General features: G+C 33.5%; 1 protein-coding gene and 1 pseudogene across 2 annotated transcripts; one reads left to right on the top strand and one right to left on the bottom strand.

Annotated features, from left to right (window-relative positions):
• The first annotated feature begins 1,838 nt into the window (after positions 1 to 1,838).
• On the top strand, positions 1,839 to 5,557 carry LOC120272403 (annotated as a pseudogene).
• Positions 5,558 to 7,873: 2,316 nt separating this feature from the next.
• LOC120272165 lies at positions 7,874 to 12,355 on the bottom strand. 2 transcript variants are annotated; one of them, XR_005540168.1, is made up of 4 exons: positions 12,170 to 12,355; positions 11,766 to 11,849; positions 8,149 to 10,393; positions 7,874 to 8,064 (listed from the first exon to the last, which is right to left on the bottom strand). XR_005540168.1 is itself a non-coding variant. In XM_039278926.1 (3 exons), the coding sequence occupies exons 2-3, from the start codon at positions 11,839 to 11,841 to the stop codon at positions 8,289 to 8,291; spliced, it is 2,181 nt and encodes a 726-aa protein (XP_039134860.1). In that variant the 5' UTR covers positions 11,842 to 11,849; positions 12,170 to 12,355; the 3' UTR covers positions 7,874 to 8,288. The 2 variants fall into 2 exon arrangements, 1 of the variants encoding a protein (XP_039134860.1); XM_039278926.1 differs by having other exon boundaries at positions 7,874 to 10,393.
• Between the last annotated feature and the right edge of the window lie 5,436 nt (positions 12,356 to 17,791).

Genomic DNA, 17,791 nt, shown 5'->3' with positions numbered 1-17,791 from the left:
TTTAGATTTCATTGTCATCTTGTGATACGAAGGACATACAGTAAGATCAGAAGTACTAATGTAGTATGACAGCTACATTATAAGAAAATCTTATGACATTGTCTTGATACTAATAAATGAAAATAACATACTTTTCTTAACAAAAATTAATTAAAAATTAATTAATTATCTATATTTTATAAAAAAATTTAATTATTTTTAAAAATTATCATTATTTAAAACTCCAGTAGTAGAATAAATAATTTAATGTTTAGTTGATTATGATTTATTGAAAAATCATGCAAGTACATTAAAAAAGTAATTTGAAAAAAATTATTTAATGTTGCATAAATTTTTTAATGTGACAAGTTAAAAAAAACATAGAGGAGCTCCAAAATGTGACAAGTAAAAAAAACAGAGAAAATATTCCCTCCGTTCTTTTTTTATCATGCATATATCAAATGTCCTTTTTTTATCATCGTTTTTTAAACATCAAGAAAGATTTATTATTTTTTTCTTCCAAAATTATCCTAACACTCAATTTCAATTCTCTTCTTGAAATTTAATATGAGAAAAAATTGTGAAAATATAAATTATGGGTTAATTTTGAGAAAGATAATTAATTTTTTTATTAAATTATGTAAAATAATCAACTTTTATTGTATGTGAGATTCGGTTATTCACGACAGATAAAAAGGAACGGAAGGAGTATAAAATTAGAAACCTACGATGAAATCCAAACATTACTCCCTCCGTTCCTTTTTATCCGTCTTTCATTTTCTAATATTTAGAAAGCATTTATTTTTTTTCTAAAATTAGCCCTAACACCTTATTCATTTCTTTTCTTGAAATTAAATATGAGAGAGAAATATGAAAATATAAATTAGGGGTAATTTTGAAAAGATAACAAACTTTTTATAAAAGTTTGTGAAATAACTAAATTTATTGCTATGCGGTTAATCACGACAAATAAAAAGAAACGGAGGGAGTAAATAACTACAGATGTTCAAAGGAGCATCGTGAAATATTAATTAGAAATAAATTTTTATTAAAAATAATTTAACTAAATACTCTTATAATTTAACTTATTAAATATTTTTTTATAATTTGAGAGTTAAAAATTTAAGCAAAACTATTTTATAAGTATAAAGGAGATGGTGACCTATGTAGTCGAACCCGTGTTAAACTGGACGGTTCGACCGGGTTGAATAATACCCGGTCATATAGACGGTCCGGTTTTCACCCAAACAATCGGTCCAGCTAAAAACCAGTGTTAAATAGTGTGAACAGTGCGATTGAACCGTGAACCGGATGAACCGGGCCTGGTTCACATGTTGAACCACCTGTTTTTATTTTATTTTTTATTTTTTAATTAAAATTAAAAGCCAAAATTTAAAGCCAAAAAGTAAAACTTTGTTTTTTTGCCTTGTGCTTTTAATTTTAATGTTCGAATCATTTTATGAAATTTATTTGATTTAATATTCATGAATTTTAAGTCTTTAATTTTAAATATGAGATAAATGTTGTGAGATTGGTTTTGTTACATATATTTTATGTATTTAATTTAAAATTTAAATTATTATTTAATATATTATATTATATATTTTTTTATTTTTAAAATTTTAGTTCAATCCAGTTTCAACCACGATCGAACCTCTTGACCCTTGAATTTTATTTTTATTCGGTTTAATGAGTCGGTCCGGTTTTAACTACCTAGATGATAACACCAAAACTAAACCTGGAATATTAATTTTTTAATTCAGGACTATTAATTCAGCACCTCCAACTCTCATGAATAAATAAACAAATATATATATATATATAATTATTATATTTATTTCCATGAAATATATCATTCTCACATTAATTAATCTCGATATATATACACACATTTATAAATCAAACAAAAACAACGAAGTCATCACCTACAAGGCTACAACAGTACAAAGAATTAAATCAGACAAAACCAAGCATCTCGAATATCTCAAGATCAAAGAAATCCTCACCGTCCATTAATTGAATTAAAAAAACCATTAAATACGCGAGTGAGTCTTGGGCACCAAGAAATCACCATGGATCTTATCCTCTACTCCATCATCACCCTCCTCTCACTGCTCTGCTTCTTCACCGTCGTTTCCCGGCGATGGCGCCGGCGATCATCTCCCTTACCTCCGGGACCAACAGGCTTCCCCCTCGTCGGCAGCCTCTTCTCCCTCGACCCCGATCTCCACACCTACTTCGCCTCGTTAGCCAAGACCTACGGCCCTATGTTCAGCATCAAGCTCGGAACCAAGCTCGGCATCGTCATCTCCTCACCGGCGATCGCCAAGGAGGTGCTCCAAGACAACGACGCGATCTTCGCAAACCGCGACGTGCCGGCGGTGGCGCACGTCATCGCTTACGGCGCGTCAGACATCGCCTGGTCACCAAACGGCCCAACGTGGCGGATGCTCCGGAAGGTGTGCGTGCGTGAGATGCTCAGCAAGGCTAGCCTCGACGGCGTCTATAAGCTCCGCCGGCGAGAGATGCGGGCGATGGTGGTGGATCTCAAGAATAGTTCCGGCAAGGCGGTGGATGTCGGAGCTCAGATGTTCTTGACGGTGATGAACGTGATAACAAGCACACTGTGGGGAGGGACTGTGGAAGGGGAGGAAGGGAGGAGCGCCGTCGGAAAGGAGTTCAGGGAGGTGGTGTCGGAGATCACTGAGCTTTTAGGGCAACCAAATTTATCGGATTTCTTTCAGAGATTAAGATGGATGGATTTGCAAGGGATTGAGAGGAAGATGAAGAAGTATTTGCAAAGATTTGATGGAATATTCAAGAGGATTATAGATCAGAAGAAGAAGGAAGGAGATCAAGAAGGAGGAGGAGACAAGGATTTCTTGGATTTCATGTTGAGGTTGGAGAAGGAGGGCAGCTGATGATGCTAAGAGTAGTACTACTCCTTTCACCATGACTCATGTCAAAGCTCTTCTCATGGTTAGCTCTCTCTCTCTCTCTCTCTCTTTTCCTCTCTCTCATGCACACTCACATGCACCCACTCTAATTAAAAAAACCCTAGAAAAGTTTTGTGCACCATGAATGTTTATACACACACACACACACAAAGGAGGATCATTTCGATGCGGAGGTTTATAGATTTAAAATCTATAAATATTCATCATTAACTTTTGGATTTAGATTCATCTACGGAAGTTCATGGATAAAAAATTTATGAATGTCTATTATCAGGTTTTGGATCTGAATCCAATGACTAACATTGATAAACAGTAATCATCACAGTAATTATTATTTAGAATAGTATAATAAACATTAATATTGTTCATCAATGTCAACTGTTGGATCATCATCCAACGGCTGATAATTGGACATTTATAAATTTTTTATCTATGGATGTCCTCTCTCTATATATATATATGAATTTACATCCTCTATAGACACCCATATATAGATAAAAAAAATCTATGGACATATAATTATCAGTCGTTGGATCACGATCCAATAACCGACATTGATGAATAGTATTACTCTTTATTATACTATTTTAAACAGTAATTACTGTATATATATATTAGTATAGCATTTATTGTTCACCAATGTTAGCCGTTGGATTTCAATCTAATAAAGATTCTATGGATGTCCCTTTTATGTGAGCATTCATCAATCTAAACTCTAATTTTAACTTCTATAAAATAATTTTTTTTTTTCACAATATAAACTGTAAAAAGTCAGGAATTTGACTAGTTGAAGAACCAAACATGTTAGGGACAAACATCCCATCGGTCGTCTGAGGCTATAAGTAGAGGTGCAAGATGGGTCGACCCGGCCCAGCACGGCCCACCGTACAAGGGGGTCGGCCCAGGCCAGCTGGGTAGTGCGGCTCTTTTTTTTTAAAAAATTAATTTAAAATATAAAATTTGTAAATTCTTTAAAAATATTGTAAAAATTGTAAAAAAAATACTTAAAAAATACTAAAAATTAAGGAAATTTTTTAAAAAAAAATCTAAATATCATAAAATATAAGTTTCTTGATTGTAAAAAATATACAACACATAAAGACTATAGAAAAAATAATTAAAAAATATGCAAAAAAATTTAAATTTACATGAATAGAAAATTACATAGAAAAAATAGAGATAAATTAAAAATAAATTACAAATAGATATAGGTTTTTTAAATTTTTCTAATTTCCAAAATACCCTTGTAAACTAGCCGTTTATTGTTGTTAAAAGGGGTAAAAAATTAATTATATTTCAAAGTCTAAAATAGCCTTAAAAACTAGCCGTTTTATAGTTGTTAGAACTTAGAGGGGTTATAAATGTCATTTTCTTGTACTTAAATAGTTGGAGAAATAAATAATAAAAAAAAATGGTGGGCCGTGCCAGGCTGGCCCGCAACGGCTAGTGGCGGGCCGTGTTGGGCTGGCCCGCGTGCTTGAGCCAGCCCAGGCGGGCCGCGGGCCGTGCCGTCCCGCGGGCCACCAACCTGTGGCCTGGCACGGCCCAGAGATATGTGCCGTGCCAGCCTGGTCTGGGTAGCTGTCCGTGTTAGGCCAGACACGGCCCAGTTTGCAACTCTAGCTGTGAGTAATCCGATCCTCTTGCTCCAACTTACATGCATGCACTATATAGTCTCTCTCTCTTTCTATATATATATATATATATATTTATATTATATTATCAGACAAGATGTGTGTTTTATGAACAGGATATGGTGGTGGGTGGAACGGAAACAGCATCAAACACAGTAGAATGGGCAATGGCGGAGATGATGAAGAAGCCAGAGATCATGAGAAGAGCACAAGAAGAGCTTGACAAAGTGGTAGGCAAGGACACCATTGTTGAAGAGTCCCACATCTCTAAACTACCTTACTTAGGAGCAATAATCAAAGAAGTACTACGTCTTCACCCAGCACTTCCACTCCTTATCCCTCACTGCCCCAGCTCACCCTCCACCATTGCTGGCTTCTATGTACCTCAAGGTAGCAGAGTCTTTGTCAATGTTTGGGCTATTCATAGGGACCCTTGTCTTTGGGAAAATCCATTGGAGTTAAATCCAGAGAGGTTCTTGGGTTTGGATAAGGGTAAGTGGGATTACAGTGGGAATGATTTTAGTTACTTGCCTTTTGGTTCTGGGAGAAGGATTTGTGCTGGGATTTCCATGGCTGAGAGGATGGTTGGCTATGCTTTGGCTACTTTATTGCATGGTTTTGATTGGGAGCTTCCATCTGGTTATAAGCTTGATCTTGCTGAGAAGTTTGGGATTGTTTTGAAGAAGGCTGAGCCTCTTGTTGCTATTCCAACTCCCAGGTTGAGCCTTGATCTTCAGCTATATTTATGAATTCTTATCTTTGTTTTTTTGTTGTTGTTGTTGTTATTATTGTTGGTGTGTTTTATTGGGACATGCTACATATATATATATATATATATATAGCTATACTTGCATTGTTTGCTTTTTATGGCTGCTGCCATAACTGGCATTGTACTTACTACATAAATGGCAATGTACATAAATGACAATGTTACATAAAGGGTATGTACTTCAGTACTTGCATTCTGAGAAATGGTGAATCAAATTATATTGTACTTATAAAAAACATCCTTTAATTTCTCTGCATCATAAAAGTTTGCTTTATTGACTATTTTTTTAAATAAAAATAAATAAATCACAATTTTATTAGAATTTGTTAACAAATGTTAGGTCTGAATGATATAAACTTAAATTACTTACTAAATTATATATATATTTAAAAATTTTATTAAAAAACATCTGTTTTTTATTGAGCTTTTGGTGTTTCACTCTAGATTAATTTAAAATTGTCATTCTTAAAAGTTCAGTGAGTTATAAATCTAAAATAATATGTTTTTTTAGATGTTAAAATAAACACGTTTGTAACCAATAGATTATATCATTTTCATGTCAATTCCCCAATGAACCTCAGGTGTTGGTGTTTTCATAATTATTCTTCACCTATCAATTTCATAATAATTTCCTCTTCTTTATCTCTATCTTTATTATTTATGTATTTTTTTAATTAAAAAATCTCTTAAATCAAAATTAAGCCTTTCATCAAAAATAATAATAATAATAATAATAATAATAATAATAATAAATCTTCTTTTGCCTAAAGATTCATATTTCTCAAAATAGAATAGAGTAATGGATGTTCCATCATAAACCAAACACATGTTCATCGGCTACATTATCATATCATAAATTAACTACATATTTATACATCACTAATCGATATATATTGTTGAGAATTTTTTTGATTTTGTTTGATGGGAAAGTTATCTACTGTAACATTTCTTCATCTTTGTGATTTTCAATAGGTTTTGTGTTATATATTTTTATAAAATGGATGAGCTATATATTACCTCAACCAATGTTTTGAGAGAGAATTAATTGACCCTTTTTCCAACCCGGCCCTCAGAGGCAAAGAAAAGATTTACCATTTTTTGACACTACGTGGTTTTATCTTTCTATACTTCATCCACTAATATTATGATATTCTCTATTAATTAATATAGGGAGGATCTCTTGTAAGAATACCGAGTTATTTTTTTTTTTTTTTTTTTGAATAAATATACCGAGTTATTTTCTAAATTCTAGCTTCAAAAAAGTGATCTGATTTATTTATTCTTAAAAATTAAAATTTTAAAATTTAAAATTAAAAGGCACAATGCTTAAGAACAAACTTTCGAATCCAACACGGCAAACAAGCATCTAGGCAAACTGAGTAATTCCTTTTGTTTTTCTTATTATTCTTTGTTTATTAATTTTTTTTATAATGGATAATTATATGGGATTTATTATGATTTATATTAATTTATTTTATTTTTTAAAAATTAGTGAATGATATAGAATTCTTGCAAATGAGTATTTGATTTTTTTAAAATTGATCACCTTGTTTTAGGATGCTTTTCATTTTAGTATAATATCTAATTTGAAAATTTTAAAAAAATTTTTGGACAAACCACACTGTAAAGACATGTACAATCATGGAATTAATTCCTCATGTGCACGCATGAAGTTCAAACCCGCCTCTTTAGAAGAATACGGACACCCTACAAGAAAGACTCAACATTAATAAATAAAAAATTTATTGGCATAATTCATAACCAGTTGATGAAAGATGTGTTTTTTTTTAAAATAGAGAAGGATAACTACATTGATTTTTGCTATGGTTTCATTTTTATTTGTGTCATGATATTGTTTGAAATATTTGGATTAATATGGATGGTTTCATTTTTATTTGTGTCATGATATTGTTTGAAATATTTGGGTTACTGAGAATGAGGGTTATCTATGATTCCACGTGATTATTTTGCCTGTGTAAATGAAGAGTATATCATTAACGACCAAGTGGTTTATTTGTAGTCAAGTCCCCATTAGAATTTTTCACAAACGGTGAAAATACATTTTTGAAAGTGTGAGTAATAATTGTATATAGGTGATCTCAACACTCATGTATGCGCAGATCTCACTCTTACTTTACTCCATTGAGGGTTGTGCACACATTTGTCTTTCTCAAATTGAGGGTTGTGCAGACAGATAACTGCTCATCTTCGCAAAATTAAAAAAAAAAAAATGATGAGTATATTTAGATTCAAAGGTAAGGTAACACAGCTTAATTATACTTTATAAATATCAACTTGAGTTGGAAATATTAGAGACAAATAAGAAAGGCCAATCAGGCAAAATGCATCTATTAACTTGAAATGAACCATGTCAAAGGCTGGAAATCTAAACAAGATAAAACATTTACAGAAATACACCTGCAGCTGATACTGAAGATAACACCTGTTGAATAATGGAGAACTCCATTTCCAAAAGAATCACACAACAGGAGGTATCCACATAATCAGAGCACCCATAACCATCAACCCAAGAAAAACCAAAAAGCTAATAACATAGAATTGATCACAAAAAAATAAAAATAATAAATTATGTAATCCTCAAAGAAGAAAGCCAAATTCCAGAAGGTTTTTTTGATGTTCTTGGCGAGCACTGTGAGCCAATATCAGAAGAAGATAACTGAACTTCGCAATCAAGCTACCGGCAAAGAACCCTCGCGAGCAAACTCTGTAAATTCAACCCAATTCAGTTCATACATCTGCCAAATAAATCAAATTGTGGAACCATCTCTGGTCATGGATGAAAACTTACCACAAGTTGGGGAATCTTCATAGCTCCATATATGCAACAGATCATCAAAATGCAAAACTCAAAACTTCAAAATCATAACCTCCGGAAAGGTCACATTGCAAATGACCAACACTTGTGCCAATAATAATTTCAAATAAATCTTAACTAGAAGAAGCAATCTCCTTTCCATGGTCATCTTCATTAATTGTCCTTTTAAGTCTTCTCAACCAAATCTCATAGTCCATTGGATATGGCGTGCCGCATAGACTGTCCACATAATCAGCAAAGGCTTTCAGCACAGCAGATACATCCCCAAGCTTCTGCTGAATAACTCTTCTTGACCATGATTTCTCCCTCCATTGTAGTGCCCCTTCGACCGAATCCAGATCAGGGAAAACGCCACCAGATGAAAAGTAGAGCAAATAGATCAGGCTCTCAGCATCTGATGCTGCGCACAATTTTCCTTCCTGAAGAGCATAAGTTGAGGAAAAGAATAAATTCATTGATGGCCGATCTCTATCCTCCAGAACAGCATGACCCCATCCGATGAGTACAAAGAAAGGACGCTTCACACCAGTTTTCACATAGATCACATTCTCTGGACGGATGTCACCATGTCTGATTCCTGCTGAGGATGCAGTCGCGAGAGCTGATAGGCAGTCATGGCAGCATTTGAGAGCTTCCTCAGGCCCAAATGTGCCATTTTTTATCATAGTGGATAAAGTTTCACCAATAGGGGAGGTTACTAGGATAGGAGTACCACACCATGGATGCCCACAGTTACCACCAGAGCTTGGTTTATTGCATTGACCTGGATGTATAATTCGACCAGATGCTGCCACCAGTGGTAGATACTTGCTAGATAGGCCTCTCTGTTTCATCAGAGACAATACCTTGGTCTGCCTCTGGACCTGGTACCATAAATTCATATCCTCCCATGCTGGTTCCAAATGAGAAGGACGGGAACCAACATACAACAGAAGATCCTTTCCGGGTTCTTCTACAGGAGTAGCACTGTAGACTGGAACTTCACTGTCCATTAATACTTCATTAATCTGAAAACCTTTTTGCCAGTTTGAGTCTTCCAACCATATAACTGACCCTATCTCCAGCTTCAGAGTTTCCTCAGGTTCAACTTGGACTACCTCCTGCACTTCAACAATTTCAGGGGAAACGCTACGTTGCTGGAAAGGAAACAAGCCATTTCCATTCACATGCATTGTCTCTACCAATTCCCTTTCTATTCTCCGATTTTTTAACCGAGTATTATGTTCAGCAGCTAAAACTTCAAGTGAATACTTTGGCATACCACAAAATTGAACCATGCTGTAGAACATTGCTAAAAGGACCTGCAGAGTTCCGATATCTCCCCAGTTGGCATTACCCAATTTGTTCCATATTCGATCAATGGGAGAAACAGTGATTTTCGCATGAGTCTTTATCCATTCAGCTGCACATTCATAAACATTACTAATATCAAAGTCCAACCTGTTCACATCACCATCAACCTCCACCACCCCACCATATTGTGAGTCAACAAGAAGCACAAACACACAAGTTGAGTTCTGAGCAATAGTTGTTGATCTGCTGAGGCTTCGTGACAATAGAACACGGAGAGCAAAGAACAATGCTTCCCCAAGGACAGAGTTTGAGGGCTGCTGGTCACTCTGCATAGAAATAGTCCCTATGTCAGGCCTCAATAAAGCTAATATCAGAATCTGGTCCCATCTACCATATGCATGCCTATTATTTTTCAACATTACAGCGGTTGCACAAAGACCTTCTAGTTTCCCACCGGCAATTGCCCTCTCAGCTGGATAGAATTTGGAGCTTGTGCTGTGTATACATGCAACTGAAAATGGCATAGGCACATCTTGGCCCCAAAATGTCTCCCACAAGCCTTTCACACTAGCATGTAGGAAGTCTTCAATAGCAAGATGTGCAGTCGCTTCAACAGCATCAGATGTTGATGCATATAAAGCATTTGGCATCCGTATCAACTGTTGAAAAGAAACATCTTCAAGAGCATAATCAAAATTTTGAAGGGCTGTCAACTCAAAAGGAACATCAAAGACAGGCTTCTGGAATGCTGACTCTTCACATGAGCCTGAAAACCAATCCTCTAAATTTTCTGTCAAGATTTCACTATCAATAAATTTCCGAAGGAACTCCTTCCTGGCAGAAGATGATGATCCTCGTGCCCGGACTGATGACACACTAGACCTTTTAGGCCCAGAGCCTGCTGATGCACAGTCAGGGGATCCACCTGTCAGAAAATTACAAATTCTAAGAGCACAAGTATTTCAGGTAAAAGCAACATTAATAAGCATAAAGCTCTGTGTTTATGGCTGCAACAATCATTCAACTGGAGCAAAGTTTAGCAAGAAACATTAGTGTCTCCTAGTGGTAGACATGTAACTCAGGATGACGAAAGGCATATACTAAATCACATATAGTATTATATAGGGAAATAATCCTGGATTCAATGTGAAGGTAGCATTCAGGTACAGTGGAAACATTAGGTTAAATCTAGCACTAAGATCTCCTTTCCAGAAAGTATCTAACCTGGTGTCAATTGTGTGGAAGCTTAGACATATTTAATCATTCATTATAATATAATGCAATCCACTGTTATCCACAACTCAGGGAGCGATAAAGTACATAAACAAATGAACACTGCCAGATATAAAACTGCCCTTTTTCTCACAAAAGGCTATCGCTTAACTGATACGGGACCCCCAAAATTTCCTCAAAAGCTTTTAATATCTTATTTCTTCATCAGAGGATAGATTATATACATACATACATACATACATAAAACTAGTGCCAAATTAAGAATCTGAAAAGTATCCTTTCGGGATTTGTCATAGACTGTAAGCATTGTCATAATCAGTTCAAGACTTTCTGGGAACCATTAACATTGAGAACAAGAATTGCTTGAGAAGAATATGTTCAAAGCAACAAGAAAAAATGTTGACATCAAAATTCAATATTATAAATATTGTGAAAATTTAATCATCAGAATTTTAAATAATAGTCCTCTAAGCATGAAATGTTTCACATGATCAGCTAATCATGACCTTTTCCTTAAATTCCATGGCGTACATAAATCTTATACTGGTAAAATACTCAAAGTATCTCCTACTCACTAAAATCCACAATGAAAAGTCTTGTATTGTTAGCAACATTGCAATAAGGAACAAAAAGGTTATTAGCAATATGAGTTGTTCAAGACACTAATCAACAAGTAACCAAGCAATGTGAATTTGCTAAAATAGTTACTTTAAAGCACACCTCAAACAAACATGTAAAACATAATGTCCATCAACAAAGAAAGCAAAGAGACCATCCGAAAACCACCATGAGATACATAAAGTTTTCTAGATCACTGAACACCAAGCAGTTTTGAGATCACCCCGCCTATCCTACCATGCTACAAAACGCTCGATCATCATCTAAAACACAAATAATATTTAAACCGAATCAATGTGAACTATTCATAGACAGATCCTGGCATCAAACCATCCTACCTAAAGGTCCCAAACAACAATCCAAATGAAAATCAACTCAAAATTTAAAATTTAAAATTTTTTTTTAAAAAAAAAGCATCTTTATGCATATGCAGGCAAAACCGTTACCTTGAGATTGAGAACCAACACGCGAAGCACCCTTCCTCGCCCACTCATGATAAGCAAAATCATCACTCGAAGCCATCACAAATTCTGCTTCAAAAAACCAAGAACCAGCAAATCAAAACCCCCAAAAAAATTTTTTTTAAAAAAACCTCCAACAAACGAAACCCTAAACCTCAAAAAACACCAATCCACCACAACAAAAGATTAAAAGAAAAGCTCAAGGAAAAAAACACAGAACCAGAGAAACCGACATCACTCCCAATCAGACCACCATAACACCAAACAAAAGAAAGTCAAAAACCCAAAGAATTGTCCGAAAACAAAAGCAGATCAAAAGACCCCCCGCGATCGCGCGGATCTAGAAAGAAACAAGAGAGTCTGTAGAAGAGATAGAAAAGAAAAGTTACCAAGGCTACGATGGCGAACGGTGGAGAAGAGGAGAAGGAGGAGAAAGGGGAGGAGAAGAAGGGACTCAGCATTGGGAAAGAGGAAGAAGAGGGGCAGGAGCTGGAGAGAGAGACATGAGAGGGCAGAGATGAGCACGCTTGCGAACGACGACGATGAGAGACAAGAGAAGAGAAGAGGGGAATGGTGGGGACTCGGGGAGTGTGACCAAGAGATAGGTGGGCCCCACTTATCTCTCTCTCTCTCTTTCTCTTTCTCTTTTTGAGTGGACCCCACGTGACTCGGTATGAGTCACTCAACTCATCTGACTCGGGTCAACCGCTTTGAGATTATTTTATTTTGTTTTATTTTTTTATTTTTTTATTTTTTTATTTTGGGGGAGTTCGGATTTGATACAGTACAGTTTTGAGGATGATAAGGCTTCTTTTTCTAACTAATTAATTATTCAAATTATATGTATAATATTCTTAATTTTATTTTAATTTTTTAGTTTTAAGTGAATTGCTGAGAGATAGATATAGCTGGTTGTTGCTTTTATAAAAAATAATAATTATTAAAATTAAAACTCAAAATTATTTGTTTAAAAAAAAATTAAATTTATATCATTAGAATAGGTTTGTTGATTATTAACATATGTTATTAATAATAATATATATTTAGTTTTAATTGTAAATAATATTAAATAATAATTTATTAGAGATTTTGGATATTTTAAATTAAATAATAAAATTATATGTGTATATATATACTCGTGATAATACTAAAAACTCATTTAAATAACAGATGTTGAGATTGTTAAAACAAGTGGTTTTGAATTTAAATTTTTATATTAAACAAATTTAATATTTTAATTAAAATTATCTTAGAGCCCCTCACTCTTAAAAATCAGATGAATAAAAAACAATAAATAAATAAATCAGTGGGTGCACAAGGTGACTTGATCGGATCAGCCAACCAACCCGTTTGAACTTAAATTAAATTTAAAAAAAAAACGATTAAGAAAAGAATAATGATACTGATAATAATAATAATAGCATGGCATGATGAATGGATAGAGGAAATGAAGGAATTGAGTTAAGACTCTATGAAGAATCAAATGGCATGTGGGAGCTTTATGTAACAAAATGTTTAGAATAATGTTTGATGGCAATTATAATGCTACATAAGATTGGATTATTGTGTTCACGTGTAGCTTGGTATTTATGGCCACTTCACGCCACTAGGGCCATACTAACCCAACCTTTTTTATATAATAATAATGCATATATATGAAGTTATTAAATGGTGTGGTTCAACTGATTTGGGTCCGGATCCATTTGTCCTCTTTTCCTAGTGAATCATGTTTCATGTTTTACTTGCCTTTTTTTCTTATAAAATATCTGTTTAAATGTTTAATAAAAACCCTAGCATTTTTATTTTTCTGTAATTTTTTTTAATAAATATAGATAACCTGCAACCTCATTAAAAATTAAAATGATAATTACATGAAGTGGAATAAAAATAAAGAGCAAATACAAAACTACTGGTAGAGAAGTGTGCCCATATTCCATCAGAGGTGAAGTAGGAGGTTGACTGATGAAAAGAGATTGAGCAAAAATATGATACCGGTGAAATCTAGAAAACCATTATAAAAAATGAAACATCTATCCTTAATTGTACTAGGTAAAATGAGTGACCGAATCTCTTGTCGATTACAGTGTTGCTAAGCTTCTATTAAATCTACTTCTACATATATGTTTAGAATGATATGAATAACCTCATTTATTTAAATTATTTATTAGCTTAAAATATATGTATTTATTAACTTACTAATATTAGTAGTAGACTAACAGTTGATGTATTTTTTATTTTATATTTAATTTTTAATGAAAATAGTAGTTCAAATATTTTCAAAGACAATAAAATTAATATAAAAAAAACAGAGAATATTAGATAATAAAATATGAAAGGGGTTATTTATGATGAAAGTAGATGAAATGGATATTATTGTTTAAAATTAATCTTGAATTTGTTTGGCATAATATAAATTGGATATATTGTACTTGATCAAGACCTTTCTTGTAGGCTTTCGGCCGGCTTAACTTCTTTCCAAACTTGGTTTGAATGCTAATTAACGTGACATCAAAAGAAACAAAAGAGATTTGGTTGCTCTTTTCCTTTGTCTTTTTATCTTAAATTTCTTGACCCGGCCACGCATCCATCTAAAATAAATAGGAAACTCTGACTTAGTCCAGGACACAAACAGGAGACAACTCAATCTAGTTGAATATCATATTATGAAAGATATATATATATATATATATATGTATATATATCTATACATATGTATAAATGTATAAATGTATGTATATTTATACATACATTCATGATACATACACACATATAAAATATATATAATAACGAGAGAAATAAATATGAAAATATGATAATGAGATCAATTTTTAATGAGGCAAGCCTCACTTTTTTTTTTATGCAAAAAATTTTTGTTAGGAGAAATCTATTCCTATGTAGAGATGGTTTGCAACCTTACTCTCACAGCGTTATTTGTTAATATTATTTATACCCTATACACTAAAGCACAATATCATTTATTAATATTATTTTGCTGGTTAAAGTGGGGGTTTTATGTGAGAAGCAGTATTTCCTCTCCTCCAATATTATATAGCAATGAAATTTATTCATACAAAAGTCATTAAGTCATTGTAACTTGTGCATCTTTATACATGTCTATATCTTTTATGGCGTTTCTAGCTGAAAATTTATAGTTCATTTGAATATTTTTCATCTTTATGTTTTAAATATTTTTTGTTCTTCAACAATAATATTGTAGAATGTATAACATATTTTAAATAGTGAAAATTGCTTGCCTGCCCCTGCAAAACCATAAAATTACTTAAATACCCCTATAAAAAAACTATTTGCTTGCATACCCCCATAAAATTAATTTTTTTACTTGCATATCCCTGCCGTTAGTTACCGTTAGCCACTGTTAAGGTTTATGGAATTAACCATAGTTCCCACTTAACCCAACTTAATAAAATTACGTAATTACCCTTACCTCTTTCTTTCCCATTTCTTCCAACAAAAACCCTTAACTCTTTCTTTCCCATTTCTTCCAAACAAGAACCCTTCCATCGTTGCTCGCTCGTTAATGGCGGTCTGAGGGCTTCTCCATCCTTTCTTCCTCTTTTCTGTGACCTTTTATTCTTGGTCAATAGGGGTTCTAGAGTTGCAAGACGACCAGGTTGGGATGAGCATTTTGTTGTTTTTATATTATTTTGGAATTATTTTCCCATGATTTAGTGTGTTGGATCTATGGTTCTTGAGGGATTCTTTCATGTTTGGTTGCTTGATCTATGGTTCTTGATCCTTTGCTGGTGATTATTTGTTAATGGATTGGAGTATGATGCGTTTGTTTTGTTGGAATTCTTCAGAAATTAACCAGGAAAATGTTTCTTTCTGATTGATCACTAGGGTTCTTGTGTGGCTGTATGTTCTCCTTTCTCTTTTCATAGTGTGATAAAGATTGATCTTTGTTTATTTTCTTGATTTAGTTTATGTTTTGAGATTAGACTTGTGAGAAGATATTTTTATGAGATGCAAAAACTCATTTCCCGAAACATACAACATTACAATAATAGCCTTTTTATTCAAGGATAGGTTGGTAATAGTAGATAAGAGTATGGCAATTACTTTGTTGGAGTGAACTACAACCAGCCATAAATGTGCAAACTGAGCACAACAACAAAACAACCTTTGAAAAGCTCTCTTATGCTCTCTCTTGTAATAAACTGGAAAAGTATTAATAATAATAATATAATATATAAAAAAAAGGAAAGAATAATTTTAATGTTTGGTTGTGGCACCAGATATCTGGTTAACCAAACTGCTCTCATCTGCAACTTGGTCATCATGATGTTCTTCAGCAGAACCACTATTAGGCAAGCCATTATAAATTGGTTCCTTTATAGGAGGCAAATACTTAGGCGAGTATACATTCCTAAGCGATTCGATGTCTTTGAGGGTTAGAAAGCTTGGGTCGGTTTTGTCGATGAGAGCAGCCCTAGCCCACATCCCGTCCCAGTGATCACCACATTGTTCCGTGCTTCAGTCACCCGCTGCATGACAATTCAATCAGTTCACTGATTAGTACAACATATTCCTTAAGCTTTTTTTTTTTCTTCTTCTTCTTCTATAGCATTAAGAACTTTACTTCTTTTGTTATCTAGTATTAGTAAAACTTAAGATTGGTTTATTCTATATATGCAAATAAATTTTCCTTTCTAATTTTTTTCAAACGAAGACTATCCGAGGAAAATCTCTTTAAAAAAATGTTTTCGGTTGAATCAAGGATAAGGAATGATTCAGCGACCAATGCTTAATCGACTAAACTTGTTGCTTTGGAAATCGAAAGTCTCGTAAAATTCGGTATTGCCATTTAGTTTTCAAGATGAATTTGGAAACAAAAAAATTATTAATGCCTATGTCCGCCTTTTCTTATATTATATCATTGATTGATGAAACCAAATAAAAATTTGTATTGTACGTATTATCGACGATGTAAAAAGTTTTTATGAAATACTGAACTATTTTTTATTGTGGCCAAAGAAAGAAGGAATTCTCAGAAATAATCTGCTAATACTACCAGATTTGTTATCCCTTGTACTAATTTATGTAAATCTTAGTTTAGCATATGATTCTGTACCAAAATTCTACAAATTACATCTTTTCCTACCAACTGACTAATGTACTTTTGCTCTCAAGTATACAAATGCAAGGTAATTGCTCGCACCTTAAGTAGAGGCATTGCATCGAAGAAAGAACTTGGCAAATGCCTTTGTATATATCTTTCTTTTTGGACTTTGTATCAAAACCTAATGTCCCGGACGTCATTATATTGTTGTTCTTTATATCCACTTGCTCTTTTTTTTTCTTCTCACTGCTGTGAGTTTGGGTTTCTTGTATATAAGCGGTGAAGCAATAATAGAAGGTTTTTGATTCTTCTACAACCGGTACAGGTAAGAAGTTTCATAAGTTAATGCTTGACTATATAAAAAAATGCCTTCATGCTTCACTAATTCAAAAAGCCATGTTTGTGTTGTTGAACATGGTAATGTTTTTTTGTTATCTTGGTGATGTTTTTTTAATCCAAATTTTTCTTTTAATTTTGGGTTTTGCAACTATTTGAAGATTGTATATCCTTTCATGTACACTTTTAGTTAGAAAGTGTTGCCAACTATACTCAATTTTTCTTGCCTTTTAGCATGGTCATAGAATTTCATCCTAATGGTATATGTTGATTATTGGCAGATCATTTCATACAATGGAAAGTTCTTCTACATTAAGACTCAAATTTAAATATGGTGGATATTTCAAGAACCATGGGGATGCTAAAAGAAAATATTGTTTGGGAAGGCAGAAGACAATGGTGATAGATATAGATTTCTACAACTTGAAGACACTAGAAGAAGATTTATCACAGTTTTTTTCTTGGGATATCAACCAAATTCCAAAGTATTGGTGCATCATAAGAGGTGTGGAGCCAAGGGAGTTTGTTGAAATCATCACTGATCCAGATCTTCTGCATGCATTAGATATGTGGAAAGAAGATAAAACATGTGAGA

Source organism: Dioscorea cayenensis, chromosome 11, assembly GCF_009730915.1.
Source record: "Dioscorea cayenensis subsp. rotundata cultivar TDr96_F1 chromosome 11, TDr96_F1_v2_PseudoChromosome.rev07_lg8_w22 25.fasta, whole genome shotgun sequence".
Taxonomy (NCBI): Eukaryota; Viridiplantae; Streptophyta; class Magnoliopsida; order Dioscoreales; family Dioscoreaceae; genus Dioscorea; species Dioscorea cayenensis.
Note: the sequence above shows the minus strand (reverse complement) of the source record. Positions and strands in the feature narration are given on the sequence as shown.